This window comes from Aulonocara sp. 'chitande type north' Nkhata Bay, linkage group LG5, assembly GCF_057382095.1.
Source record: "Aulonocara sp. 'chitande type north' Nkhata Bay isolate Kocher_YH1m ecotype deep benthic linkage group LG5, A_spYH_male_GT1.1, whole genome shotgun sequence".
Lineage (NCBI taxonomy): Eukaryota > Metazoa > Chordata > Actinopteri > Cichliformes > Cichlidae > Aulonocara > Aulonocara sp. 'chitande type north' Nkhata Bay.
In genome coordinates, this window is record NC_141348.1 from 44,998,031 (window position 1) to 45,010,118 (window position 12,088).

Genomic DNA, 12,088 nt, shown 5'->3' on the forward strand with positions numbered 1-12,088 from the left:
AAGCTACAGGAAGCCTAAACTTGGTGTAGAATAATTACATCTGAGACTTTGTTTCATTGTGAGATTATTAAATAGGCTAACAACTAAATATAACATTTAAATGTGATCATATTTGTCACGGCTGGGGGCAGTCGTGTGGTGTATTGAAAAAAGGATTCAAAATGCAGGTACTGGCTGGGGTGCGAGTGAGTGTTTATTTACAGCGGTGAGAAGGTGACAAAACAGGAAGAGCAGAGCGGGGAGTAAACAAACCTAAACTGGGAAAACTAAAGAACAAAACTTAAATCGATCGTGGCTCAAGAGTTGGGAGTTCACCTTGTAATCGGAAGGTTGCCGGTTCGAGCCCCGGCTTGGACAGTCTCGGTCGTTGTGTCCTTGGGCAAGACACTTCACCCGTTGCCTACTGGTGGTGGTCAGAGGGCCCGGTGGCGCCAGTGTCCGGCAGCCTCGCCTCTGTCAGTGCGCCCCAGGGCGGCTGTGGCTACAATGTAGCTGCCATCACCAGTGTGTGAATGTGTGCGTGAATGGGTGGATGACTGGATGTGTAAAGCGCTTTGGGGTCCTTAGGGACTAGTAAAGCGCTATATAAATACAGGCCATTTAAACCAGACACTCATGGGAGGAGGAGCAAAATGCACAAAGAGAGATGGCAGAGAGACGCAGAATGAATACCGGGTAACAGAATAATGCAGACTGAGAAGGAATTAAACAGACGACGCGACAGAGAGCACAGGAAAACACAGGGCTTAAATACACGGGGAGTAATCAGGGAATGGGCCACAGGAGGGAGACACAGCTGGGAGCAATTAGGCTAACGAGACAGGGGAGAGGTAAAACTGAACACACTGACATGAGACATGAACTTTCAGAATAAAACAGGAAACTAACAGACACAGAGACCCAGACAGGACACTGAACTTGACCGGCAGACTCATGAGCATACACAATAACACCATGGACAGACAGAGGGAACACAGGCAGGCATGAAACAAAACACTAACACATAGCAAACCTAAACAAAATACAAAACAGAATAACCGAGAACAAAGAATAATGTAAAGAAACACAAAACACCGAGTCCTCAGACTCAGGACCATGACAATATTTAAAATATAATTAAATAACAAAAGCTACAGTGATGACATTGTACTCATTTGCTGTTCAGTAGAACAGGATGTTGGATGATCACCTGATTGTGGATTTGAAAATAAAAGTTTGTTGTTAATTATTATGTTTAAATCATACAGTGTTTATATTAAATGTTGTACCAGAAATCTCTAAAGTTCAACGAGATCAAACATAATGTGATTTAGTTGCATTTAATTAGTGTGTCAGCAAATTTTAAAAAGTTACCACAAATAGTTTTTGAATGTAGTAGAAGCTGAAATGTTTGTCAGAGGGTAAAAGTTCGTCCTGCACAGTCAGAAACTTTGAGCACGATGTCGTTATCTTCAGTAAGCATTACTTTTTTTGAGGCAACGAGTTTGCACAATTTTTTTAAGTTCTGGGAACTAATGAGAGCCTCGGTGCCCCCCCAACCCCACCTAACACTAATAGGTTAGATAGAGCGCAAGCAGCAGTGTGTTTGATGATGAGGTCGGTATGTGCGATCCCACAGACATGCTGTGAAACACGCCTGAATCTTTCCATAGTGCCTGTTTTATTTACAGCCACATTAAAACTACAGAAGCTGAGCCGAGTGCTGACGAGCACATTTACATCCAGCTCTTCAAAATAAAAGCTGAAAGGTCTGTTTTATTGTGGAAAGTAAAAGTCACTGCAATTGGCAGATTGAGGCCCACAGGCAGCAGCTGGTGCTGACGGAGGGGAGGGCTGGTCAGCCGTGTCGTCGTGCAGGAGATCGGGGAAATGAAATGCGATCGGCTCATCTGGTGCAGAACCAAAACATGGAAGAGACGATCAGAGTCTCAGGACAGGAAGCTGCCCTGAAGCAGAGCTGCTTCAGTCACGTTCAACGTGATGATAAAACCGGATGATGTCAGATCTTCTGACTGTGTCAGAGTGACGGGAACCTCTGGTTTCCATCTAAGTGAAATGTGATTGGTCGACTTCCAGTGAGATGCAAATCTGTCATCTGACTTCGAAGCTCGTGTATCAGGTGTTCCTGACAGGTGAGACGGAGAAACTGAGGCGTGTCCTGTGTGCTCGGCCAATCACAGCTCAGTGACGACTGCAGTCAAAGCCGGCTGTTCTCCTTGTTCTCTGGAAATAATGACAGTTGTTCTCAAGTTTCTCTGTCTTTTATTTTGTATGGCACTTCCTGCTGTAACGTCTTCAGCTTATTCAAAATGCTGCTGCCCGTCTCTTCACTATCACACGCAGCATCTTCTCATCGTCGGCTTCCTGTTTATCACAGAAGTCCTAACATTGGCTTATGAACGGTCCTGCTCCTCCATACCTCTCTGATGTTCTTCAGCCTTGTATTCCCTCGCCGGCCCTTAGATCAGCTGACCAGCTGCTTTTGGTTGTCCCGAAAACTAGGCTGGAACTTGGAGGAGAACTTTTTCAACTGTGTCTCCCAAACTTTGGAATACGTTGCCTTTAAATATGAGACAGGCATCTTCGCTTCCTGTTTTTAAGTCTCTTTTTCCGTTTGGAGCGGTGTGAGTTGATGTGCTCTTTGTTTTGTTTTTGTGCAGCATTTTGTGTTTTTAAATGTGCTCTTTAAATGAAAGCAGGCCTGTGATTACAGGACATTGAAATCCCAGAATGCACTGCAGCTCAGGTCCCGTTTCCGTGACAACACTGCCCACGCAGTCCAAAGGTCGCCTTGTTCGAGGGGAAAAAGTGACAGGTGAGCCTGGTCACGTGACCATCTTTGTGACTGCACCCACAACCCGATAGGCTGGGGCCAGACAGTGATGTTATCTGATAGGCTGTAACCGCGCAGACGGTTGAAAAGGAGAAGGAGAGAAGAAGAGGAAGGCAGAAGTCAAAGAGGAGAAACGGAGGAGCAGGACGAGAGGAGACGAGAGAGGAGGAGGTGATGGAGCGCAGCGTGATCCGTCTGACTCACTGTCAGAAGGAGATCTTCTGCTTCTCTGTGCCGGAGCAGTGCCCGAGCTGCGGGGAGGAGCTGAGGGGGAGCAGACTGCAGGAGGCGCCAGTCAGCCTCCCCTCCCCCTTCACCAATGGGCACAAGACGTCCTGCTGCCTGCTGGTCACACCTGCACACGACAACCTGGACAGGTAACACACACACAGGTGAAGGTACTCAGGTGTTTACACACAGGTGAGCACACTGCCAGGTACACAGTCAGTGTACCCACAGGAACATGAAGAAGTTTGAACCAGTCATCATACTGGACCAGGTGATACGAGTATAACCAGTGTACCCAGTAGAATTACTAAATCAATCCCACCAGTCCAATCAGTGTACCCAGTCTAACCAGTGTATCCTGCTGTTTGATCCTCAGAGACTTTGATGGGGCGGCTGATCTTCACACCGGCATCTCCAACACCAAAGGTAGGTCTCTGAGGTCAAAGGTCACCTGGTGATCGTGGGCTCAGGTGCGAGCAGACAGGTGGAGGCTTGGTCAGGTGTCGTTTCAGCTTCAGATCAAACGTTCGCAGACAGTCACCATCCTCTCGCAATAGGACGCTACATGATCGCTGACCACGCCCCCGACCTGCCATATCCCTGATTTCATCTAATCAAAGACGTTCAACCACGTCTCAGTTCGGTCACGGCGACAGGAAGGACGAAGGCGAGTGCAGAGCGTCGGTGTCAGTCGGCGACTTTACCGACTGACACCAAAATCAAACTTTCAGACACGTTTAAACATTTCATTTATTTATTTCACACTTGGTCAACAGCTTCCACAGTTAGTTCTTTCAGACAAACCAACCACACTTTCTATCAGTAAAGCAACCACGTGTGAAAAGCAGCAGGAAGAAGAAAATATTCTTATTAAACCCCGCCCCCTCTCTACAATCCAACTTATATTGCAAGCGGGCACCAAAAGTCAAGGAACAAACTAACATTAACATTTATCTCCGGTCCTAACAACACATTTACAATCAGAATATACCACTCCACATAGTAACAAGGAGAAAAGATGAGTAAATAAAATAATGGATCCTTTTTCAGTGAACTCCAATTTCATATTGAGTTATCGTTTTAAGATAAGATAAGATAAGATAGAACTTTATTAATCCCTCGGGTGGGTTCCTCTGGGAAATTCGACTTCCAAAAAGCACAGCAACGACCGAAGTTACAGTTACAGAATTGTTATATATATACACACACACACACACACACACACACATATATAAATACAGAGACAAATATAAATAAAATATACAAAGGGGATAAATAGAATAAATAGGAATAAAAAATAAAAATACAAGTGAATTGCACATTTCAAGTATTGAGTCTATTGCACTGTTGACTATTTACAAAAAGTATTGCACAAGGTATTGTACAGTGAGGTGAAGAGGCACTACAGCTTAGTTTTTTAATTTTAATTTTATACATGTAACACTTTTTAAAACAATGTAAATTTATACAACTCTTTAAATGATGATGAAGACACTTCCACAGTCGTATACCTCTAACCGTTGGACTCATTAATCTTTGTGTAGCTGACGCTTAAAATAAAATTTCCTTCTGTCTTCTCCCCCCGAACACGTTAAAAATACTCTTTGTAACTTAAAAGGCAAAATATTATTTTTTAGCCTTAAACGTAATTAATAGTGTCCGTGGTTTCACTAAATCTCCTAATTTTAATAATTTAGATTTTATAAATAATTTATTTTTATGTTCTCTAAATTTAACGTTATGAATCATTCATCTCAGACAGATGTGATGTGATCCTCCCGCAGCGCCTGACAGATTTCAGCTCTGCAGCCAAACAATGATCAATAATCAATGTGATCGATGACCCGTGGCCAGTGATCAGAGTGATCAGCTCCTCCTACCTGTGTGCAGGTGTTGTGTATAACTACACTCGTGGCGGCGTCCGCAGGGATCAGAGCGGCTGGGAGCGCAGCATCAGCGTCCCTCTGGTCCGACCCGACATGTTCCACCTGCTCGCTCAGTGGGACCAGTACCTGGAGCGCTTCTCTGACGGGCCTATGTGGGACCCTGCCTGGCACAGGTAACTCACACCTGACCTTCCTGACAGTTTACCTGAGAGCTGTTTGAAGGCAGGAAGCTTGAACGCGTTCTGTCGTTATGAGCCTCCCTCGCTGTCAGACAGGTTCGAGGTGACCCGCGGTGGTCGCCAGACACAGGCGTGTTTCGCCGCCACGGCGCCTTCACCACCATCACCACCATCACCTGCAGGTGTAGAAATCTGTCGACAGCTTTTCTCTCTGTGTGTCGCAGGTTTGATGAAAACAACCACAACTGCTTCAGCTTCTGCTTGCACTTTGTGAACGGCGTTCTGGCAGCCGAGGGCCGCGGCGCTCTGAGCAGAGACGACTTCACCCACACCTTCATCCTGCCGAGGATGAGGAGGGTGTCCAAATACACCACGCTGTACCGGCACATCCAGAAACACCAGTTCTACAAGGTGGACCGACAGCAGCACGCTCAGGGGGCGGAGCCCAGCAGCTGAGCAGCTGTCATTGGTCACATGTGACGCTTCAGTGTCAGACCTGATGTGCAATGAACTGACCTACGCACACACACAGACACAGAGCTTTGGTTCATGTCTGTGTGTGTGAGGATTTGAACCTGGGGCTGCTCGTCCTCCACCTGATCTTCTTTAGCTCGTTAGTTGTGTGAATTTTGACCTTTTGTTGTCCCTGAGCCACACCGAGGGTCTCAGAGGAAATTACATCTTTTATTTTATTCTGAAATAAAGTTTCTTAAATCACACTTCCTGCAGCTCTCTGGCGTGGAGCTGCAGGTTTTCACCCTCAGGGGGCAGAATGTGGCGGGATGGTCATCGCCATGACCGTGAAAGTACGACCATGCAGCATTTAAAGCGTGGAAGTACTCACATTACTTTGAGTTTTAGTCCATAAAAAGTGATAAAAACATTAGCGTCCACTGTACACTCTGCGTGGGAAGAAAACTTCTTACAGCGAAACATTAAACTTCAGATCTGAGCGAGCAGCGAGCACGCTGCCACGGGAACGTGACATTCACAGAGAAACCCCCGGATCCTCCCACTGACATGACCGCTGTGGGCAAACCTCCACCCGCCCCACTCCTGCTAAACTGGTGACAATAAATTTAAGAGCAACACGACTCAGTGCTGCTGAATCTGTGATTTTATTTCTTTTCTGATGTGTTTTACTTTCATCTGTTGGAAAGAGTATATACACAAAACACGATTTTATTTTATATGCTGCAGGTGATAGGTTTAAATGTTAAACAAGTTAAACACTTTTAAACACTGTTGCATATAATTTAATATTTGCTTGATGCAAAGATTAAAACAAATAAAATAAATTTTAAAAAGAGACTTTTTCATTTGATTACATTGTGATGGATTATGCAGGAAAATAGAATTGGGCTGAAAGGTCAATTCTATTTTATTTATAGCGCCAAATCACAACAAAAGTCGCCTCAAGGTGCTTCATATGGTACAGTACATACAGAGAAAAACCCAACAATCATATGACCCCCTATGAGCAGCACTTTGGCGACAGTGGGAAGGAAAAACTCCCTTTTAACAGGAAGAAACCTCCAGCAGAACCAGGCTCAGAGAGGGGCGGGGCCATCTGCTGTGATTGGTTGGGGTGAGAGAAGGAAGACAGGATAAAGACATGCTGTGGAAGAGAGACAGAGGTTAATAACAGATATGATTCAATGCAGAGAGGTCTGTTAATACATAGTGAGTGAACAAGAAACACCCAGTGCATCATGGGAATCCCCGGCAGCCTACGTCTATTGCAGCATAACTAAGGGAGGATTCAGGGTCACCTGGTCCAGCCCTAACTATATGCTTTAGCAAAAAGGAAAGTTTGAAGCCTAATCTTGAAAGTAGAGATAGTGTCTGTCTCCTGAATCCAAACTGGAAGCTGGTTCCACAGAAGAGGGGCCTGAAAACTGAAGGCTCTGCCTCCCATTCTTCTACATTCTACTTATTCAGGTTGTGTATCATGTTTTTAAAAAGTAACTAAGTAATAAAGTAACTAATTATGTTTGAAGATAAATAATCTGTAAAGTAACACAACACATACATAAAGGCGTGTGCTGCTGAACTTGGGGAGCCGCTACAACGAGTCTTCAACCTCAGTCTGCGACTGGGGAGAGTGCCCGCCCTATGGAAGACATCCTGCATCGTCCCGGTCCCCAAAATGAACCGGCCCAATGAGCTGAATGACTTCCGACCGGTGGCACTGACGTCACATCTTATGAAGACTCTAGAGCGGCTCTTCCTCAACCTCCTCCGACCACAGGTACAACATGCCCAGGACCCACTACAGTTTGCATACAAGGCGGGTGTCGGAGTGGAGGATGCCATCCTGTACCTCCTACACAGAGCCCACTCACACCTGGATGGGGGAAAAGGCACGGTCAGGATCCTGTTTCTTGACTTTTCCAGTGCCTTTAATACCATCCGGCCCTGTATGCTTCAGGAAAAACTGAACAGGATGCAGGTGGACCCCTGCCTGGTGGCTTGGATCTCCGACTACCTCACCGACAGACCACAGTACGTCAGGCTGAAGGACATCACGTCTGACACTGTGGTCAGCAGCACCACAGGGAACTGTGCTGTCCCCTCTTCTCTTCACCCTGTACACCTCTGACTTCTGCTACAACTCTGAATTATGCCATATTCAGAAGTTTGCAGATGACACGGCCATCATGGGGTGTATCTGGGATGATCAGGAAGAGGAGTACAGAAGTCTGGTGAGGAACTTTGTCGCATGGAGTCACACAAACCACCTGCAACTCAACACCTCAAAGACTAAGGAACTGGTTGTGGACTTCGGGAGGTCCAGAGAAGGTCCACTGCCGGTTCAGATAGAGGGGGAGGAGGTGGAGGTGGTCAACAAGTACAAGTACCTCGGGCTGTGGGTGGACAATAAACTGGACTGGTCATGCAACACAGAGCACCTGTATAAAAAAGCCCAAAGCCGACTGTACTTCCTCAGGAGGCTGAGGTCTTTTAACATCTGCAGGAAGCTCCTGAGGATGTTTTACCAGTCGGTGGTTGCTGGAGTACTTTTCTATGCTGTGGTGTGCTGGGGGAGCAGCACAGCAAAGAAGGACTCATCCAGGCTGGAGAAACTGATCAGGAAGGCTAGCTCTGTGGTCGGCATGACCGTCCTGTAAAAAACAGAATCGTTTTGTATTCAGAGAAATTATTATGCGTTTGGTATTGAGGTGAAAAGAAACACAGTTTGTCCCGGACTTCAGCTAGAATGGAAAAAGACACAAAGCTGCAGTTTTTCTGCGTCTTTACGCTGCACAGCTGCTTCTTCTCCTCTCATCCTCCCCCTCCCTCTCCTGTTGCTCCTTCAATCATGAAACTGATCAATGATCAGCTGATCAGCTTTTCTCTCTTGTTTATCTCTCACTTTGTGCCAGAAAGAGGAAACCAGCAGATGTCGCGTTAAACAACAGCAGCACGTTTGATCAGCTGTTGTTAGAATTTATTTAATATTACTTTCTAGTATCAGCTGATGTTTGCTGGAGCCACAGCTGTAAAAGCTGCTGGTCATGATATGGTTTGGATATGTGGTGAGAGGGAAACATGAAGATGAAACCAGGAGATGTCCTTACTGGATCATCAGAGCTGTGATGGAGAAACAGGTTTACCTTTTAGGTGACATGGATGAGTTGAAGTTATGAACTGTTTCTGAGAGACAAATAACACCAGGATCCTTTTTTATGTAGCTGACAGCTGGTAACTGTGCAGGGGCGGGTCTAGCAAAGTGTTGCCAGGGGGGCAGGTAGGGCATTAACAGGGAGAGGGGGGCACAAAGAAATACTTTTCTTTCTTATTCTCATTTAAAATGCCAAATCTACGCCCTTGTTGCATAGACACATTAGTTGTGCCGCTTCTTAATGACAGTATCTTAGCTAACAACCCCAACTACCAGATTCAACTTGTAATTAGCTAAAAATAACTTAGCCTACCAGTGAGAGGGACGTTGCTAGCTGGCAGTTTTTTCAAGCGATGTTGAAATTTCCACATTCTGACACTTCAGGAGCTGTCTGCTCAGCGCAGCATCAGCACCACGGAGATACACGGATACATCCGTAAACTCGATCAATCCAGAAAGCTTTAATGAGCAGCTGGATTTGTCTCGCATTAACTGTTTGTCAGTGTTGGGAAAGTTACTTTTAAAATGTATTCCATTACAGAATACAGAATACATGCCCCAAAATGTATTCTGTAACGTATTCCGTTACGTTACTCAATGACAGTAACGTATTCTGAATACTTTGGATTACTTAATATATTATCATGCTTTTTACAACAACGTGAATGTACTATTGTTAAGTCTAATTGTTGAATGTTGCCATTGTGTTTCTTAAATTTGTACAGTCTTAGTTTAAGCAGTAGGATCAAAGCCATTCCTTTGATTCTGACCACCTCTCCAGCCACTCTGTGCTGGGGGAGGTTTTATTGTAGATACATCCTATCTGAAAGATCTGTTTCTTTTGATGTAAGCTTCCTGGGTTTATGACCCTTTGGTCAGCAGGAGGTCTCACACACACACACACACACACACACACACACACACACACACACACACACACACACACACACACACACACACACTGTATACATTTACATACAGTGCCTTGTCTTTGTAACCAAAGGGGGGTTGCAAGGGGAGGTGCTTTGTAAACTATTGTTTGAAGTTTGTCAATAAAAGGCAGCGAGAGGAGGCCACCATTTTGGGGTTCTTTGTCGTGCTGGACACAGACGAGGCCTCCCTTGTGCAAGTAATGGATCGATCGACTGTCTTGTTTTCTTCATCATGAATAAGTCTCTAGAATTAGCGGGGTTTGTGGAAACACAGACCCAACAACTATTGCTGTGTGATTTATTACTATTACTGAAGGTCCGCGACTCCGAACTGTAGTAAAGGGACCTCTGACTAATACGGCGGGGTCCCTGTCGGCTCGTAGCCGAAAAATAGCTTTACTTTGTTGTGTGGGTCAACTTTTCTTGCGAGAGACAGAGAGAGGCGTTGAAAGGCTCCAACAGAACTTATTGTTTCGGAGGAAAACACGAACACGGCGTACAGTCGAGTCTTAACAGCTTACTTACAGCTGGGCTCGTCAGGCTCTCTTCTTGGCTGCAGTGGTTATTATTATATTTACATGCTTCCAGCTCCCGTTTTTCCTCGACGACAACTCGTACCTTTCCACTCGCCTTTTTCTCCCTCCTCGCGCTCACAGACCCATAACGTGTATGGCAGTCCATTCTCCCTGCAACACGGACTACACTGCCCATGATGCTACATTCTTTAGAGCTATGCTTGTAGCATTCTGCCTGTTAGCTTAGCACAACAACAACAACGAAAAGGCGCTCTCTCACCCAGGAAACACACAGTCGCAGAAAGAGAGAGAGAGCGTCGCCCTGTAACCATGGCAACCGTAACGCTGCCGCCTGGAACAACAGAACATAGCTGTCAAACAAAACCCAAACAGTCCTGACCCGCGACAATATGAAACAGGAAAGTACCGCAGTGTAATCCATTTATTTCAACAAAGTAACTGTATTCTGAATACCACCTTTTTAAACGGTAACTGTAACGGAATACAGTTACTCATATTTTGTATTTTAAATACGTAACGGCGGTGCATGTATTCCGTTACTCCCCAACACTGCTGTTTGGAAACAGAGGACATCGAAATGCAGCTGATTGAACTGAAAAGCTCGACTCTGTGGGGTCAAAGTTTGCAGAACTACGAATGCAGCTGGAATCCACAGCTGTGTGTGTTCATGGAGCTGCATTTTCACCTGCTGGACATCACTGCCTGACAACTTTAACTGTCTTCAGAACATTGCAGAGGCCTTATTGACAGTATAGCGCTTTTTACTAGTCCCTAAGGACCCCAAAGCGCTTTACACAACCAGTCATCCACCCATTCACACACACTGGTGATGGCAAGGTACAGCCGCCCTGGGGCGCACTGACGGAGGCGAGGCTGCCGGATACTGGCGCCACCTCTGACCACCACCAGTAGGCAACGGGTGTTTTGCCCAAGGACACAACGACCGAGACTGTCCAAGCCGGGGCTCGAACCGGCAACCTTCCAAGGCGAACTCCCAACTCTTGAGCCACGATCGCCCCTTGGCTCTACATGTCTGTGTGAGCAGATTTTCTCTCACATGACTGTCCTCAGGTAGCCGTCTGAATGCTGGAGACCAGAGATCACATTAACATGTGTATCTCTGTGTTAACAAACATGCCATATTGGCCCAGTTTATTTTTCTTATCATTGTTGTGAGGAGACCATAAATAGCATTTGCATTTTCTGTTGTACAGTTCATTTGCTGTTATGGATAAAAAGTCTTTTTTTGTTTCATAATAGCTGATAACTATTCGCTGACAGCTGCCAACATCTGCGAACAAATATTCAAATATAATTCTATAAAGTTGTCCTATATAGTGTGTAACTGTTGATATAGAGCGTTATTAAATCTATTGCTAATGCAATCATATGGCACATTGACTTCTGAGGAAATTTAGATGGCACTCATCATCAAAAAGGTTGCCGACCCCTGGTATAGCCTGTATAATAAATAAATATGCAGCCCAATAAGTATAAAATCCAGAAAGCTACAAAACATGGTTCAGTTACAAACACAAGTCTAACTTCAGTTTCACTCTTTTTTATTACAAGTAATGAAATTGTTTGCTTAAATTTACACAACAATTAACCCGCTGGGCTTCAGGATATAACGGCTCACTTTTAACTACGTTTGATTTTACATTTATTATTCATTTTTTCTCATCTTGTTTGTTTCATTGTTTTTTCAGCACAACCTACAACTGATCTGAAATCACACAAGAACATAAAAACGTTCATTTTATTTTAAAAACTTATGCACAAATTTGATAAACAATAAAGTTTTACACAACTACAGACCTAAAAATGCAGCCGATGCATCTGGTGATTTTGGTACAACCTTTTAAGAAT

The 12,088-nt window shown here is 45.0% G+C and overlaps 1 protein-coding gene across 1 annotated transcript; it reads left to right on the plus strand.

Moving 5' to 3' along the window:
• Positions 1-2,568: 2,568 nt before the first annotated feature.
• Positions 2,569-6,417, plus strand: LOC147331458 (MKRN2 opposite strand protein-like). Its single transcript, XM_086293776.1, has 4 exons — positions 2,569-3,210; positions 3,438-3,487; positions 4,952-5,120; positions 5,351-6,417. The coding sequence occupies exons 1-4, from the start codon at positions 3,008-3,010 to the stop codon at positions 5,580-5,582; spliced, it is 654 nt and encodes a 217-aa protein (XP_086149902.1). The 5' UTR covers positions 2,569-3,007; the 3' UTR covers positions 5,583-6,417.
• The last annotated feature ends 5,671 nt before the right edge of the window (positions 6,418-12,088 follow it).